Source organism: Heliangelus exortis, chromosome 2, assembly GCF_036169615.1.
Source record: "Heliangelus exortis chromosome 2, bHelExo1.hap1, whole genome shotgun sequence".
NCBI classification, from domain to species: Eukaryota; Metazoa; Chordata; class Aves; order Apodiformes; family Trochilidae; genus Heliangelus; species Heliangelus exortis.
The window spans coordinates 108,672,198-108,690,542 of NC_092423.1; the positions used below are offsets into that span (position 1 = coordinate 108,672,198).

At 41.8% G+C, this 18,345-nt stretch overlaps 1 protein-coding gene across 11 annotated transcripts in view; it reads left to right on the plus strand.

The window, feature by feature from the left end:
- DTNA (dystrobrevin alpha) overlaps positions 1-18,345 on the plus strand; it is a 228,030-nt gene that overhangs the window by 38,954 nt on the left and 170,731 nt on the right. Inside the window, exons 1-4 of one of the 11 annotated variants that reach the window (XM_071737482.1) lie at positions 6,248-6,467; positions 8,271-8,403; positions 8,482-8,670; positions 17,804-17,877. The exons of 2 other annotated variants lie outside the window; for them this stretch is intronic. Coding sequence is in view for 1 of the 9 variants with exons in the window: in XM_071737480.1 (XP_071593581.1) it covers positions 6,451-6,467 (17 nt within the window). In the remaining 8 variants the exon portion in view is untranslated. Of the gene's footprint in view, positions 1-6,247; positions 6,468-6,556; positions 6,671-8,270; positions 8,404-8,481; positions 8,671-17,803; positions 17,878-18,345 lie in introns of those variants that run through there. 8 more of the 11 variants (XM_071737486.1, XM_071737483.1, XM_071737487.1 and 5 more) reach the window with 8 other exon arrangements.

Sequence of the window (18,345 nt, forward strand, 5' to 3'; positions counted from 1 at the left end):
CTCCATTCCCCTTTCCCCTTATGATCTCTGGCTCAACTGAAAAAAGAATCTGTTTCACAGATTATCTGCTTCCAGTTCTGAAAAAAAAGTGTGTGTGTTATTCCATCCACATGCATGTCTGCCAGCACATACACTTAAGACCTTGGCTAAATTTTTACAGAAGGTCTGGGGTTGTCTGTTCAGGCACATATACATACATAATGTATGCTTCATTTTTATTAAATAACATGCTGGAAACCTTTTTCAGTGCACAGTGGTAGTGCTGCAATGAAACCAAGGTGCTGGAGTGAGACAGGATGACAGAGCCCTGTCTGTAACAAAAGCATTCAATTAATTTCATAATTTCAGGAGTAAGGGCATTAATCTCAGGAGATGGTTGTGACAAGACAAATTTCACAGACGTTTGTGTTATTCTTTTCAGGGTGCACTGAATGCTCTTAATTAGCAGTCTTCATTACCTTTTTGCATACTCAGAGCAGACATGAAGCCTTCAAAGCAGTAGGGGTTTTGTTGAGATGAAGTAAATATAACTCTGGGGCAAAGGCTGTGTCATGAATCTTTATAGCTGGCACTGGGGTGTTTGTTTATTTTCTTTTTGAGTTTGGCTTTCTGAGGGAAAACAATCATGCTATATTTGTTTGTCCAATCATGCTGTATTTGTTTGTCTGACACTTCTGGCCAAAGCAAAATTTAGCATATGGGAAGAAATGTCAGCTCTGCTGAATCTCCTTTACTCATGTGAAGTGAGATTCAAGATAGGACCCCAGTAAGGACACGACAGGACAGGCAAAATCCCCCTCTTGAAAGACCTCCTACTATGCTGGCAGAAGGAGGTACAGCTCTGAACCTGCTGCATCACTTGCTTACTGCTTTTTCCCAAAGTAGAGAGAAGGCACAAAAGGGCAGGTGGAAGGGAGCAGGAGTATTTGATGAGGATGGCTGTGGAGGCCTGGGGAAATTAAAAGGATTAGTGTGGAGATGGTGGTGTAGGTTGGTTGTGTGGTGCATTAAAGGAAGCTGAAAGTTACAGGTAGGCAGCACTCATGTCCTGGGGGATAGATGCAATCATGAGAGTTTGGAAGAAACAGGGATTGCTGTTACTGGGAGCAGTAAATAACACAGGATCAGAAATCCTTAGGAAAACAGTCTACCTATAGATGGACTGCATACCAGTCAACTCTAATGAACTATAGTTGCATCTTCAAACCTTTCAAGTTTAGCCTGTTTTCAGGGAGGGAATTCATAATGGATGATACAGCCCTTTTATTTATCCCTGAGTGCCATCAGACCAGGAAAGACTTTTCAAGTGCTCAGCATTGTGTGGAAATAGGTTTATCTGTCTCTTGTTTAATATTTTTTTAATTTTTTTTTCTTTCAGTGTGGTAAAATTAAACCATTTACCTACAAAAATAATTTCTTAGAGTTATCTTTATTTTATTATATATCAGAGATCTTAATTTTGCTGATCAATTTGAACATCTAACAAAAAGAGTAGTCTTTTTCCTGTATTTAATGTTTGGATTAAAGATGAATTGAAACAGAATTGTTCTGGTTCTCCTCTTAGGTATTTTTAAAGTGTTTGTTTGGTAAATAATGAGTTGATTTTGCTGAGAAAAAGACAAGTGCACAACGTTTTTCAGAAATTATTTAATCATTCATAATTAATCTTCATCCTTTGTTTGCATGTAGAAAAATAAAGCCAAGGCCTTTAGATCCTGGCTCTTATAGATGTGATGTGCTTTTACATGATCATAAGCACTGGTTTAAACTATGGGTTTGTCAAAAACATTTGAGCAAACTATAAATACAAGATATAGGAAAAAGGAAAGAAATATTCAAAAGTAAATCATGGATTTCTTTCTTTATGCAGTAAAATGGATTGGCTGAAAATACAATTTGTTTCTGAAGCTTAGATGTATGACCATGGAAATTCTCCCTTCCTGCCACACAGCTTGAATCACAAACGTAGGAAACAAAACCAGAAAAGTCAGAAGAAAAAAAAGAATAGCACAGAAAATCACCTCTTGTTGCAAAACTGCTCACAGAGTATCTACCAAGCAAATTCCCCATTTACTTTAGTAATGATTATTGAGAATTCAAGCAATTTGAGCAAGTTTTGCAAATAGCAGTGTGAGCCCATCTGAGCATTTCTAGTGACTGAGCTTCCTCTCATTATTGAGCGAGGTGTCTGAACACAGCAGGAGGGTCAGACTCAGTGAGGAGGGTGTTGGAATAAATCTCTCTGGGGCAGTCAGACTCAGCATGGGGTGGGCGGGGGGGAGGGGGGACAGGACAGGGCAGCGTTTTGCTCTTTTGCTCTGTGTAAGCCCATCTTGCTCCCCTGAGTTGTCTTCCAGAGCAAACATACCCCCCTGGGTTGGAGGCTGCATCATGAGGATGCCAGGGCAGCAGATGCCCCCCCCCAACGTTGTCAGCTTCAATAGGTGTACCCCATCTTTTTCATCAAAAAGTGATAGGCAGGAAAGAAGCAACTCATGGGTCAACGCTTGGCCAAACTTTGCTTGTTGGGCCTTGTTGGAGAGGACTTAAGGTCTAAAAAAGTATCTGAGTAGCCAAGGCTGGAGGTAGGCTAGAGGGACAACAGGTGTGTAGGCTGAGTAATACTGAATAAAGTCAGGGTGCTGGATCCACTGAGACTGGCAGGAGGACTGAGTTCCTGTCAATGGAATTGTGGTCCTCTACTTAAAGCTATTAGCCCGAACAAACCTGTGCTGAAATCATCAGCAAAGATTAGCAAGACCATTCCTGAGAGCATGAAGTGCTCTGAGTAAGACCTGGAAGGACTGAGCCCGTAGGGTGGAAGATGCTGCTTGTTCCAGTAAGCCCAAATCTTAGGACTGCCAAGACAGATGAATTCAAGACACTGACAGACAGGGGAAGACAGAGACCAAACTCTGTGTGCATTAAAAATAGCTAAACATGAAGGGACAGACCATGCCTCTTAGGCAAGAGACTAAATTGGGAATGGAAAGGAAGTCACATGGCTCCAAACATGTTACATATTTACACTTGTCACTGGTACCAAATTGCTTTCCCCTCCAAGCTGTTCCCTTCTCTGCTCCCATGCCAGCTCTGGCTCCAGCTCCTGCTCCTCCAAAGGAACTTGCTGTTGATATGTATTCATGTATCTCAAATCTAATGCCACAGTGGTTCCTGTGGTGGTGGTTTTAAGCAACAGACCCTGCTGAGAAAGAAAGAGTAGTATCTCACCTCTGTGGTAAATCTACCCCAGCTGTACACTGTATGATGCACATTGGACATTAATATTATTTCACATCTCTTCATCTGAGGAAACTGGATACCCTCTTCTTCTTTGGCTTAGGTGATACAGTTTTTGGACATATGACTTCTGACTTCCATTCATGAGATTGGGATCATGCTGTCCATGTTGACATCTAAGGTTTCCCAGTAATTTCTAGCATCCTGTTTTCCAAAGCTCCACCCCCACATACTTTTAAGTTTATAAATAACCTCTTAAGAGACATGGGAAGCAAACACTTTAAGTCTTCTTTTAGAGGATCCAAAACCCCTGTCTAGTAAAGGAAATGCACATGTTCAGATAAAAGTGTGGATGGGCTTCTGTGGATTTCCCTGCCTTTGTTTTTCTCCATATAAGCACTCTCTAGAGGTATACTGGAGTCCTAGAAACACCTCAGTCTTAATCCTTCCTGTTCATGACTTCAATTCTGAATCACCACATTTGTCAATCACACCTTCTTCCTTGGGGAGCTTCTTTCTTCCTTCCTTGTTGCCCTAATTAAAAAAGGAAACCTCAGCCACAAAAAAATTACTTTGCTTTGTTCTTTCTCTCTTGTTTCTCTGAGCATCTGAAGGACTGCACTTTTTAAGGCCTAATGTTAACACTTGGTCTCTGCTTCTAGTGATTGTTTGCCCTTTAAGACTGACATCCTTACAAACAAGTGGAAAAAACCCCAAAAGCAATGATTTGGGGGTGATGCTCTTATTCCATTATATGAAGGTGCTCCATTTGAATGGGAGACACTGTGCCTGAGTGGCATTCTGTGCTCCTAGAGATTTGTAAGCTGGAAGAATTTTAAGTGTTAGAGGTGCCTCTCTTGGAAAACAGTGGCAGGCAGCCTTCCTGCAATTCAGTGCATCTCCTAAACCTGAATAATAGTTATATTCCCTGAACCATTGTATCAGCAACTGAGAGTTTTAGGACACTGAGGCAAAGAAGTGAAGTGGCTTCTCTGTCTGGCAGGAAGTCTGTGGAGTGTTTTTATCTTGCTGGAGTTTGTAAAGAACTCTGGAAAGCAGGCATTAAATGTATTGAAGTTTGGCTTTGCTAATAGAAAAAAACAGAGATTCAAAAGAAATCTTTTGACTTCTCAGGAGTTGTTCACTCACTTATTCTTTAATACTTCTATCTTGCTAGGAACTTCTGCAGGTTAAGCTGATTCCAAGTTAAGAGGAGCTCTTACCTTCCTGCCTATGGACTTACTGTTTCTACTGAAGTTTATACCTGTATGTTTATATATATGTGTGTGTGCTATCAAACAGCATCATGAAGAGCAGCTGGCAGTAGATGCAGTGCAGGCTTACTTCATGTGCACCAAGGTACATGATTCTCTTACCCCCTTTGGCCCTTTCCCAGTTTGAGCATTTTCTTTCATTAGCCTGAAGTAAACACATGATTACTTTTACTACCAAATCAGTCCGGCCTTTTAGCACTCGTGCTCTGCACAGTGTAATTCCTCATCATTTAGGGCATTGGCAAGGCATTTATGAACTGTGGTTTTAGCTAAGTGATTCTTGGGCACAGCTTGACCTTGGCCCCCCTCCCCAACTTGTGCTCATTGCTTGCTTGGCTGCATCCCTGGGTACAGACCCTTGTCTGCAGCAGCTCGGAGGCTGGACGGAGACAATAGACCAGAGGCATTTATCATGTTATTCTGTTTGAACTGGTGTGACTATAATTGATATTTTCCAGTTTCAACATACATTTTACATAGAGTCTCCTGGCTTGTTCCATCCCCACCCTGTTTGAGATAAGGCAGTCTCAATGGCAAGCAGCATTCAACTGAATGTGCATTTTTGGATTCAAACTGGGCTGCTTCAAAGGCCAATATGGCCTTTGACCCAAGGGTTTGTGTCATACTGATGAGCCTTAAAGTCTCTGGTGGTGATACTGACTTTCTGTGTTGAATGAAAGGACCTTTTTTTCCCCCACTTCAACCTTCTTGAATACTGCTGTTAATCAGTACTCTGGTTATTTCACAGTCCTACTCCCGAACAACTTTGCAAGGTATTGTTATTTAAGAAGCCACGAATTCACTAAGAGTGGAAGTTTAGAAGCTTTGTGTTTAGGATCTGATGCTTAAACTTTTTTGTTATGTGGAATTTTTTAGTACACTGTCCCTCAGTAAAGCTCTCTGCACAGGCAGAAGTGCCATGGTCACCTAAATCATGAGCCCCCGTAGAAGCTCCATACAACAGAGTGAAATCTTTCACCCCCCCCAACCCCTCAAGCTGGTCGTGTTTGAGCTCCCCTGCAGAAAAAAACCCTGGCAATCCTTTTCCTGGCTGCAATTCCAGCGCTGATTCCAGGATTCAAACCCAGAGACTGAGTGCCTGGCCGGGCACAAGCAGTCATTTCAGAAACCTCCGCACACAACGCCAGCGGGACGGGGCTGCCGGCGAGGAGCTGGGGGCCTCCCGGGGAGCAGGGGGCTCTAAGGAAGCCCTCAGGGAGTAGGGGGGGGTCTGGGGAAGCCCTCAGGGAGTAGGGAGGGGGTCTGGGGAAGCCATCGGGGAGTGTGGGGGCTCTGGGGAAGCCGTCGGGGTGCTCCGGGGAAGGCGTCTGTATCCGCTGGTTCCCGGCGGCGGGCCCGGCGTTGCGGCAGGAGGGAGGGTGGGCGCTGGCGGCGTCCCTTCTGCGGGCAGCCGAGCTTGGAAGTCGGTGAAATCCTCCTTGCCAACCCCTCTGTGTGTGTGTATTTGTGGTGAAATCCTGCTTGCCAGCCCCTCTGTGTGTGTGTGTCTGTGTGTGTGTGTGTGTGTGTGTGTGTGTGTGTGTGTGTGTGTGTGTGTGTGTGTGTGTGTGTGTGTGTGTGTGTGTGTGGCGGAGAGGTGGGGTTGGGGGAGATGGGGGTGGAGTGTCAAGCTCAGGGGGGGGAGAAGGAGGGAGGGAGAGGAGGGGGCCCGGGTGCCTGCCATTGGTAAAGCTCCGCAAAGGCATCTGCCAGCGGGACTTCAGAGGAATGTGAAACCAAATCATTTACAAGTTAAAGATAGACGCAGAATAAACCCTGGCATCTTGAGCCAGGGTTTAAATCTATCCCTCTCTGCCCGGCTGCTTGCAAAGCTCTGCTTCTCAGTTTGCCTCTGCCTCCTATAACGACTCTAATATTCTCTTAAAAATAACGTCATTCTGGATTCTTTGGAATTACTAAGGTGGCAAAAGAGATCATGGTGCATACCATAGGGTAAGTAGGAAGCTTGCCCCTGCATACATTTGCTGGGGTGGTTCCTCCTCTGGGCTTTGCTTCTGCTTTCAAGAGCGCTCGGCAGTTCCTGTAGGATGAAGTAGATACTCAAGTAGCGCTTTCCCAGTGCGATTTATTCCCTCCTGTTTTCCCCGTATGGATTATTAGAACTTCATTCCTCAGTGAAGTTTTAAACTCACAAGGTTAGTGGTTTTGGTGTACGTAGGGGGCTCTAATAATCTCAGCATTACAGTTTTGATTGCTGTTTTCCCGTCAGCTGAATTTTGGTACATACCTGTGGTCTTCATTAGTGGGGTAAACTGTTTGAAATGCTGCTCATTATTTCAAAATTGCAAAAACGCGTTGTTTTCCCAGTCAGGATGTATTCAATGTTTCTGCATGCGTTTTCACCCACGGTTTCACTTACCTGCTGCTTCCTCATGCCTGGATTTGATCACAACACAGGGTTAATTAAATTAAACCTTTCTGCTTGTTTGTTTAAAATGGTGTTTTTACTTGGTGGTTTGTTTGGGTTTTTTTTTAACATTTGGCTCTTTTGTTTTCCTTGAACAAAGTCCTTCTGGCAGTAATTAAAAACTGTGGTCATTTCCCTGATAGTCCTCACTTCTAAATAGTAAGTTTATGAGTCTAAAAGAAGATGTAGACTATCTTCTTTATACAACTTACCAGGGGTAAATTCAGTATATAGCAGATGCTTTCCTTCATCGATCAATTCAGACTCACTCTCCATTATTTCTAGTGAGCTTGTGGTGTTCCCATGACCAAAAGGATTTTGAAATATCAGAAACTGAGTGTAAAGTTAGATGTAATGTTTCTTATATAGCAAAAACTTTGTATTCTCAGAGTTTTGTCTGAATCTGTGTTGTAAATGAGAACCACCTAAATGCTAGCATAATTTTTACTATTTATTTTGGGCATGTCTATTTTATGCTCGTAGTAGAGGAGCTCCTAACTTTGGGTTTGGTAGCAGTTCACCCAAACATACTCAGAATTCCTGACATATTAGTACTGCCCATAATAACCATAGGAAGTTGGTGCTGTCCATGGATGACTGAAACGCCTGACATTTTTGGTTACAGATATCAGTGACGAAGAGAGTCACAAAATGTCAGTCTGTGCCTTGTAAAATATGTGGAACTAGGTGAACTAAAATAGAAATATTTCCTCTGTTGGAAGGAAATGATGCATCTGGTAGGTTTTTGTTATCATTCTTCCATTTGATCAACTTCATCCCTATTGATCAGCCTGCCCAAATTTTGCAAAACATCTGTGTATATTTAGGTAAACAAATCTGCTGTGAAATGTTCTCTGCGTGGTTAAACATAGGGGATGAAGAAAAAGGAAATATATAACGTTTAATGTAAATCTGGTAAAAAACAGCTGTGCAGGGGTGAGAAATGACATTCAAGCCAGTTCTCTTGTACTGTCTGGCTATTCTGTTAACACCTCAGTCCCATGCTAAATTTCCAGGCCAACAGTTACTTACATTAAGGTACCACTGTAATATTTGTTTTTTGTGTTGAAGTGGAAGAACTTTGAGACAAAACGTGTCAAAATAAATAAAAACCTGCAATGGGGCTTAATAAAGCTGTGGATAGTTTCTGGTTCTTGCACAGCATCCTGTGCAGCTTCAGGCAAGTCATGTGAGCTCTCAGAGCCCCTGCAAACCTGGAGAGGTTGGAAATAACTTTATTACTTTTCTGTGCTAGGTATCTAGATACCAGTTCATCAGGCAAGGCATTGCCTCTGATAAAGCATGGCACCATATGCTTCTGTCTTCAGCTGAGGAGAACCCCCCTGAGGGCTATGGCAAAAGGTGGGAGGAAGGAGGATTCCTCAGATGGGGAAGTAGAAGTTAGCTGCACCTCTTAGAAGCTTCCTAAACTGAAAGAGAAAAATAGACTGACATTCAGAGGTGAGCAGAAAATAGAATTAATGTTCCATGGGAAATTCCTGAGTCAGTTCAAAATTAAATTGCATTTCCCTACCGCAGTGTATTGCTTTTCAGAAGTTATAGTTCAGGAGCACGGTGTTCCCATTTCATTATCTGAGACCCTTCTCCCATAATTAAATGTCCAAGAGGCGCTGGAGAGCTTCGTCAGAAGGAAACCTGCTTTGTATTCTGGGAAGTGAAGCTGCCTGAAAAAACTTGTTTCTGGAGGGCATCTTACCCAGAAACAGAGTAAGAAACTACAGTGTGGTGTTTGATTGACTTTAAAAAATGTATTCTGGTGTATCTAATCCAACTGTTTTAACATCTTCCAATTCTCCTAGCAGTAAATGGCAAATATTCAGTAAACAGATATTTTCCCTTGGAAAATCTTGCTGTATTTGGTATAGTTTACATGTTATTATAAGAATATAACAGGCTGAGAAAGTTGAAGTTGTTCAGCCTAGAGAAGAGAAGGCTCTGAGGAGGCTTCATAGTGGCCTTCCAGTGCCTGAAGGGGGTCTGCAGGAAAGCTGGGGAGAGATTTTTTGCAAGGGCCTGTACTGATAGGACAAGAGCTAAATGGCTCTAAACTGGAAGAGGGTAGATTTAGGTTAGAAATTAGGAAGAAATTATTTCCTGTGAGGGTGGTGAGACACTGGCACAACTTGCCCAGAGAAGCTGTGCCAGCCTCATCCCTGGAAGTGTTCAAGGCCAGGTGGGATGGGGCTCAGAGCAACTTGGATAGTGGGAGGTGTCCCTGCCAGTGACAGTGGGTTTGGAAATAGATGATCTTTAAGGTCTCTTCCAACCCACAGCAGTCTACGATTCTATATGGTTCTATGATAATGTTGGCATGTTTTCTGATGTGGTACCGCATGTGTTTAGTGCTGGTGGTCCTGCACAGCAGTGCCACAGTGCTGAGGCTTTTGATTAAGGGTGTAGTAGCTTTATCAGGACATAGGGGCAGGGACCTCTCCCTGTCTCTCTTTTTTCCTCTGGTCTCTCTCCTTCTCTCCCCATCTCCCTCTCCCCCCACTAGTCCCTTTGCTTCGCAGGTGACTGAGATTTGTCTGGAAGCAGGGAGGGAGGAAAGATAGAGAGGCACATACTCTTTTCTTAAAGGCTTTTGTGAAAAGGGTGACACCTTCTTCTCCTTGATCTCTCGGACAGCTTGCCTTACTGCAGCCTTACCTTCCCACCCTCCCTCCCATTTCCCAGGACCCCCACTAACCCCACACAAGAGGGGGATGGAGAAGTGCTGCTGGACAGAGGTGATGGGAGGGTAAATGGGTGTCTACCTCCAGCCCTTGTGTCTTGCTACTGCGGAGAGGAGACATTGTGGATGTCCTTGTCTTCAGGGAGATCAGGCAGGGGACAGACCATTGATGAGGGGAGCACAGGCCTACAGCTGAAGCACTGGTGCTTTCTGGTTTTGGGTACTGTGTGAGTGATTGAGGTGCTACTCTGGTGCTGGTATGGTGTTCATCACTACCATGTGCCATGCTTCCCTGGGCTGAGGAGCTGACTGCTTGGTGTCACTTAGGGACAAGCCCTGCTTCGTCATGGCTAGTAACACATCTGCTCCTGGAGCAGGGAGGTCACAGTCCCTCCCTTTCTGTTGCTGTTATAAGTGACTCTGTAGCAATAGTTAAAACAAAAATAAAAATCATGCTTTTGAATTGGAAATGGGTTTGGAACTTTTTTTTCTTTTAATAAATCCTACGCTTTCTTTCTGAACCCTGATAAAACCAGTGACAGGGATAGGTGTAAAATGCTTCCTTACTAAACTTTACATTTATTGTAAGGGGTTCACATTTATTTCCTTTCTTTCTTTCTGTCCTAAACTTTATTTTCCTTTTAACATCTTTGGTTTTAGCCTCATCTTCAAGCTTTTTACAGTAAGTATTCTACCAAATGTACAATTTATGTATGTGTCATCAGGAACCATTTGGTAAAGAGTTTAAAGGTCTTTTCCCCAACATTGTCTGAAAATATGCTCTCATGTTTCTCAGCTCAGAAGTACCCAGAAGCAGCTTGCAGTAATAAAATTTTCCTCTGGGTCCTAATGAATCTGTTCCCAGCAATGACAGCTGATACGCTTTGGCAAAGTATGACAGGCAATGGCTTGCACAATGCACCATGCTGTAGAAAGCTTCAATTCTCTAGTTCTGTAATTCCATAAAAAATAAGCCCCCAAAGCACTCACAAACAGAGCTAATGAAATTATGATGTCCTATACAGCTGTATTCCCACTTCTGAGTCCATGAGTGGGAATCCAGGGAAGCTGCCAGTCTGGGTGGTGTTGGACCTCCTGCACTTACTATTGATTCCGGCTTCTGCTGAATGAAGGAACAAAATATTTCCTGAGCTAATAATTACTGTATGAAGTGACTTTACCTGGAAACACAGTGATACTTCCCACTAACAGGATGTTTAAAAATGCATCTAATTGCAGCTGTGGTAGTCGAGAGAATGCCTAATACCTAACCATCCCCCCTGCCAGGGGGGGGTATTACAGGAAGCCAAGTTTTAGTTCACCTTTCCTGCATCTGAACCAATTGGATAACCTTTTGCTTCATTTGATTCTGATTTTGCTTCATTTCATTCTCTTAAAACCTGAACTGAGGTGTAGGCTCCAAGTAATAAAGAAGACACAGGGAAGCAATGGGAGTCACTTGTCTTTATTTATTAATTTCTTTGTTGGTGGTAGCTGTTTGAACAAAGCCTTCCTTGGGGCAGTGGGGAGAACAGGTTGGCTTCTGTGCCTGTGATCTTTGACAAGTTGTACAGGGGCTTAGCATATCCTTTTTCTGAGTGTGGTGACAGTAATACTTGCCCAGTTCTGTGAAGTGCTCCTGGATCAAGGGTTGAAAAGTGCTGTCGAAGTGCTGCATTCTTGTTTTCTTTTACATCTCTTGTAAGGATAAAACTACTCTGGTATAAAATACCTCCCTCTAAGTTTGTAAGCATGTTTGATATCAGTGAAACCTGTGAGCAAGTAGGTTTTAAAAACAATTTATTAACAACTAGAGACTAGTTCTTTTAAACACAATGAAAGTATGTACAGGCACACAGGCAAAGCCCAGAAGAACATGGTTGGGGTGAATCTGTCCTTGAGTACACATTGCTGAATAACAGCTGCAGATAGAAATAGTAATCTTACCCTTTCGTGCTATGTCTTTTAAATATACAGCTTAATGAGAGTATATGCTTTCTAGTAATTACTACCTTTTCAGTCCATGTTTATTCTTAATGTGGCATTGTCCTTGGATCAAGATCAGAAAATGCTTTTGATTCTTTCCAGATTTATAAAGTAATGAGAGTTTGGCTACCATGTGTTTCGGTGTCCCTGTGTCCCCCCAGTGCCTTGATTTTTTTATATACAATTCTTTTATATTGGATCAAGAAAAGTACTGTATCACTTGTATGTTATGGCAATATGATCCATTCCCTTCATTTAGATAATTATTCTTTTTCCCATAAATTCACTTCAGAATGACTTAACATTACATCTAAAAAAATCATGAGATTACAAAGGCAACATGTTGATTTAAACATTTTCTGACTTTGGAGTTGATAATTGTGAACCCTTGTCACTCTTTTAACATGGAGACATAACTAATTTGTATAATTGGAAGCTCCCTCATCCACTTGAGACCTGACCAGTCTTATGCAGACTGGAACACAGGAAAAAAAGGCACATCATAGATCTGAATTTTATCTTGGTATTTGGTATGTAATTTTAATTGCTCTGACAGTTACAAATATTTCACTTTCCTTTGAATATACGCAAACAAAATCTATTTCCAAACAGATCAAACAAAATACAAAGTGTTTTATATTTTTATTTTTGTCCTTAAAAGTTTGATCAATTTACATGTCTTAATAGGGAAAATAAATCACATAAGTTTAATATAGGTTTAAATTATATTATTCTGGTACAGGAATGCAAGGAGAGCTTAATGGACCTTAGAGTCAAGCTATGGCTATTTTGTAAACAGGTCATATTTTTCTTTTTTTTAAAAAAACAAACACTTCTGAAAATTCCAAGTAAAACGTTACTTCCCCTACAATCTATTCTGCATTCTGGCTTCCCACTTCTCTCTGCCACCTGTGAGGCCATTGGTAATGCTCTTCATCCCAACCTCATAAGTCATCTTCTCTCTAATCTCAGCCATAGAATTGGATGAATTTTTGGCTGACCCAAAATACTTGAAAAAGTAATAGCAGCAACCAGGGCATGCTGGCTGCACATCCAGAAGTGGTAATTCAGTGGAAGTCCTTGCTCCATCTCCTTAATAAGGGAGGCAATTTCTGGAGGACACTGTCAAATACAAGCAGCTGTGTGTGGCTTGCAAGAAGCCCTCTGAACATGCCTCCCATAGACCCATGTCCCTTCAAAACAGAATTAATCAGCAAGGTTCAGCTTGAGCTGCTAGAGCAATCACTTCCAGTCATAAGCTCTACAGGTCCCTGTGAACCATCCCTGGAGGGGGATGAAATATGCCTTTTGCTAATGAGTTGTTTGCTGATGGTGACAGAAGGACAACAGTTGTACCTGTCTGCCAGACTTAACATTTTTGTGTGAAAGCATGGAGGAATTAATGCTTCCCAGCAAAGTATTTGTAATTTTTTGTTTGTTTGTTTTTTTGGTTTTTTTTTAGTGCAAAAAACTATTTCTTTTCAGTAAGTTTAACCTTTGAAAAATGTTGAAAATATGTAAATAATGCATCCAGCTTGGCTCTGATATCTGGTATGTAAAAATTCAGGTCAAGCATAAAAATTAGAAGAGCAACTGAAAAAAGTTTTATAGTAGGAAGTGGGTATAAGTAGTAAGTGGACACTTGCTAAAATGATGATCATAAGAAGCAATTATGTGGGTCTAGAAGATAATAAGTACAATCCCAGAAAGAAGACAGCTGAATTAGTTATCTGGTGGTTGAAAAAAATTCAAGCAAATGGAAGTTCTACATCTGCAATACATCTGGTGATGTGTTCCTAAATAGAATTGAAAGTACTAAAGTATAAAGCCCCTTTTTTTAAAAAAAAAAAAGAAAAGTATTTTTCAGGCTTAGGTGAACTCTGCAGAACAGTGCATTTTCTCTGATGTGAATGGATGTAAGCTGGGAGTCACGAGCAGATACTCACATCTTAGTGGTAACTTGGACTAAATGCCCCTCATCTTTGCTGTTACACTGCTTAATATCCCCACACACTGAAATAGTGTATAGTCTATGAAAAATACAGAGAGTACATAGAAAGGCTGATAATTTTTCAGGCCACTCACTTTATCCTGAAGCTGATATAAAATCCTTCTGTGTAAAGCCTCAAATTTTGTCACAGTGCATGTAAAGTATTAAGTAAGTCATTCACTGTATTACATTCAGAAGAAACCAAGCTTTGCTAGAAATCAACTTCAGACCAGCCAGGTCTGGCTATACCTATTTCACAGGTCATTAGTTCTATCCTTTTTCTGTTGTACACATTGTAGACGACTGCCTGGTCTTGCACCAGGCATGACTACTTATAATGAGAGACTCAATATAGAGCAAGGAAATAAAATCTGATATCTCAGCCTTGGAAGAAGTAGTCCTAATTGTTTTTCCACCCTGCCCCTGGCAGATAGAGCAGGCAAATAAAAAGAGGAGAAGTTTCCACAAAGATTGGCCTGGTCCTTGCTGGATTTGCAGTATTTTTTACTATGTGCTAATTAAGAACTACACACAACTTGCTTCCTTCCATGAGGTGGCATCACAAGGGCACACGTGGCTCACCAGGTAAATGAAGGCCAGCAGTGGTGGTGTGTAGCTCCAGAGGGTTCACTGAGCTGTGTGCTGGTAGGGCTTTGATACCAGCACAGGATGAGGAACAAAACAACTGGTGAGATAGCAGCTCCTCAGGAAAGGATGGGGGTCTCCAGATGAACATGGGTTGGCAATGTTGAGCTGTTATGTGATAGGAAGGAATAAAAAAGAAAAGCACGATATATTGGGATGCATACAGGAGTACAGCCTGAAGGGAACAATCTCCATGTTGGTGGAATGCTCAGCTGGAGTTCAGTTCCTTTCAGTTTGGAGCACTGCACTTCAAGAAGATGCTGGCTACTTTGGAATTAAAGGGGTGGGCAGTAAAAATGACTGCAGAGGACATGCCCTAGAAAGAAAACCTGCAACGTTTGTTTTCAGTGCCCAAGTAAGAGCATCCTGCTGGGGAGCAGTTGGGAGACAGGCAGTTTGTCAAACACAGAACACAGCATAGAACAGTCTGTTGCAAAGGGCAGACCAGAAATCTCTTGTCTGTGGCCATAGACAAGGAGAAATGTGTCTAAACTAAATCAAGAAAGGAGAGGATCATAGGAAAATGCTAATTCTGAAATACATTGCCAGTGGATGTTGTGGAGTCTGCCACCTCTGGGGGTGTTAAATAATTTTAATAAACATGAGTGAAGTGGATCTGACTTTATCTCATAGTGGGAGGTGGGTTACGGATCTTTTCTACCATCCTTATGATTTAGTGGCACTGGCGATGACACGGAATTATTTTTACAACGAAAGACATGCTTTCTAAATTCTGCAAAGTGGGATGCAATTTCTGTGGTGCAGAGGCACTTAATCATCATATAATTTCCTCATTTTGAAATATTCCTTAGGTAAGTGGTTAAGGCATGAACAGCTGGCTTTGCATTTCAGCTCAGATATCGTTGTCCTGAAATACTTGGGGACATCACTCTGTCAGCTGGCACTTGACAGTCGATCCTAAATTTGAAACGCGTAATTGGATTCTTAGGATGAAATCTGAGTCCCCTTTGAAGTCATGGGGTTCTGTAGGGTAAAAAATTTCATGCTGAGGACAGATTGGTGTCCACTTGTATGTGCTTAGCTTTACTGTCCTAGGCAGGCCTGTTTTCAGGATGAGGACATAAGGAGTGGGTTGTAAGAGCGTGTAACCTTTGCTATGGCAAACATTTGGTTGCACAAGGGAGCCTTTGGAGTGCTTGTGTGGGTGAGTGAAAGTTTACAACAGGCATTATGTGAGGTGAATTAATTACTTTTTCCTTTTTTACAGATAATGTCAACAAAGCTAATTTACACCATCTGTTCTAAAATAGAGGTAGCAAAAAAGAAGCGCCAATTTTGGTTTTTAAAATTTAATTTGATAAGACTTTAGGCATTCTATATTCTCTTCATGTAATGTAGTCTTTTTTCCTTTTTCTGTTTTTGTTGAGGGTTCTCCCCCAAAAAGTATTTTTAATTGCCGGTGGCCTTTAATTTGCATTTATTGTACAAACAGCTATCACTGCAAGTAAGATGTTTCTCCAGCCACTGGTTAATCCCTCCTGATGAAATGCTTGCAGAGAAGTCTCCAGGTGCTATGAATTAGAACAGTTTTACTGAAAAATACTCTTTGTTTATGCCAGTATTAATTCAGAACAAATTGACTATTCACAGTGTAGCTACTTGAGATTTAGATTAGAAGACAGTAAAAATTTCATTCTCAAAAAGAGATCACATTGGTGTAAAAGCTCGATGTAGATCTCAGAGCTGAGGGTTGAAATGTTGTGCCTCATAATGTATTGTTGCATTTCCACATCCAGGTATCTTTGCAGGCTTTTTTTTAAATGCAATGAGGTGCCCTCTGTAGGAATTGTGTGCATATATGCCAGAAATAGCCCATAAAGAAGTACAAACCCCAGACTTTAAGACCACTAATACATCATTTGTTAATAACCTTACAATGTTATTATAGCGAACACTGGAAACGTAATTAAAGAGGAATGATTTGAAACTGCCATTAGGAGGAAGAGGACGGAGAAAAACAGTGTCATCCTCACAACATCATGTTTTCATTGACCTACTTACTGCAGGGAAGAAAATGTGTCCCTTCCTGTTACAGCAGAATAGGTTTGTTCAGCAATTTTATAATGCAACTGCGCGAGAGAAGACTGACTTTCCTAACCACCTCAGGAGGGTTTGGAAAGGAGAGTAATGTTATTTCACACACTTAATACTAAGACATGTAAGTTCCTGTCCAAGCTATAATGTTATTAATGTAATCAATTTGGCAGAAAGTGCTTTGACTGAAAGAAGGAGCAAAAAATGAGGCTTGTATTCAGAGGTGAGAGGAAGAGGGCTGTGCCTGGGCTGCAGATGTGCAGGGGAACCTTTTATGGGCGATCACATTGCCTTCATCTCCATCTTCCTCAATGCAAAGTCCCTGCCATCCCTTAGGGCCTCAGGCACCCTGCTTGGGGCCATGGCTGCAGAGCCCACAGAACCTAAAATACCACTGGAGAGAAAGCATGGGTGCTCTTGCTTTTCCACACCTGTCCCATGAGCAAAGAGACTCAGCTGTGGGACATGTTGGTGTCTGGAGGGTAGGCAGCCAACTGGGCTTGTTGGTGTACCCCTCCTCCTCAGGAGTGGTTGGCATGGGGTGTTTCATCTTTGTTGTCTTGTATCTGGATGAACAAAACATCTTTCTCTGAAAATAAACACCTGCAGCTAGTCCTTTCTAGGCCGCTTGGGTCACATTCCTCCACAAGGTGTTGTTGGTAATTTTGTGTTGTCAGAAGCATTAGTCACTGCTATAGTAGGTGAATAATGGCTGGTAGGAGCCATCTGGTAATGAAATAATTAAAGATATGTATTTTCCTCAAATATTTAATACGCAGCAAAAATAATTAGAAGCAGAGCACTTCAGGTGTTTAAAGCTGTTATGTATATTAAAAACAATTTACCATGTTAGGAAAGCATTCTTTTAAAGTTCAGACTGGCCTCATTTTGCTACTATCCTGGGATTCACAAACACTCATGAGAGGGCCAATACTGACTTTTTTAACACTTTAATTCAGTCTTGTTTAACATACTCATCCCTATTTTACCCAATCTTTACCTGCTGTTAGGAGTGGCACAACTCCATAGGTTTCAGCTGCCCTCTTTTACACTTCTTAACTTTCTTTCACGTTAGAAGTGTTTTGAATTGGAAGGTTTTGTGGGTACATGGGTGGTGTACCCTGTTGGAAAGATGAAATGGGGTTGTAATGGAAGCGAAGGAGAAATAAAGCTAACACAAATTGCATTGAACAGCTACACTGGGAAAGACACGGCAGTGTGAGTAGAGATGACTAAGTAAAATATCCTGGTATGCATGAACTTGCTTTAATTTACTTGCTGTCTCCTTACTTTATGACCAGATGGTGACCAGCATCTTCAAATTAAGATGCTCTCTATTACCTGTGCTCGATGGTTGAGCAATAGTGCACATTGATATGTCTCCTTTCCATGCTGCTTCAGCCCAGTACTCCTTGATCCTCCTGCAGACTGACTCCAGGACTCAGCTTTGAATATCCCAAGCCTTTGACTCTGCTTTTTCTCTGGGGCAGGATCTGATCTGAGCACTCTGAGGCAGAAGAAGCAGGGAACAGAGCAAGAGATCGGAGGAGCGTCATTTCTACGGGTAGGGTGTGGTGTTAACTGTCTTCATGGGGAGAACCTGGGTACTGCCAGTGGCTTTGAGAAATATATGTTTGAAAACTTTCTTCTGGGAGAGGAAAAAATACTGTTGAAAATGTGAATGGATGCTTTTTGACACAGAATGCAGTGCCTTTTGTCAGAGAGTGACAGGGTTTCTGTTCAGGTTTTGAACTCATGGCACAGATGAGAGTGGCTCTACAGAACATTGAAAGCAGAGAAGAATCTGTCCCATAATACCTTTGCTCTTTGCTACATTTATTTCCTTCCATATTGTTTGATGGAAGAGCTGTGGGGATTTCAAGTGATGTGTTTCCAAAGCTTATGAAAGAAAAGAAATTCCATGTACAGTTTCTCTTAAGATTTTTAGCCTCCTAGGGTCAGGCTCGGGCATTTGGAGCGCTTCTTAAAACCTTTTGATATTACTACACATGAGGATAGAGGTAGAAAAGGG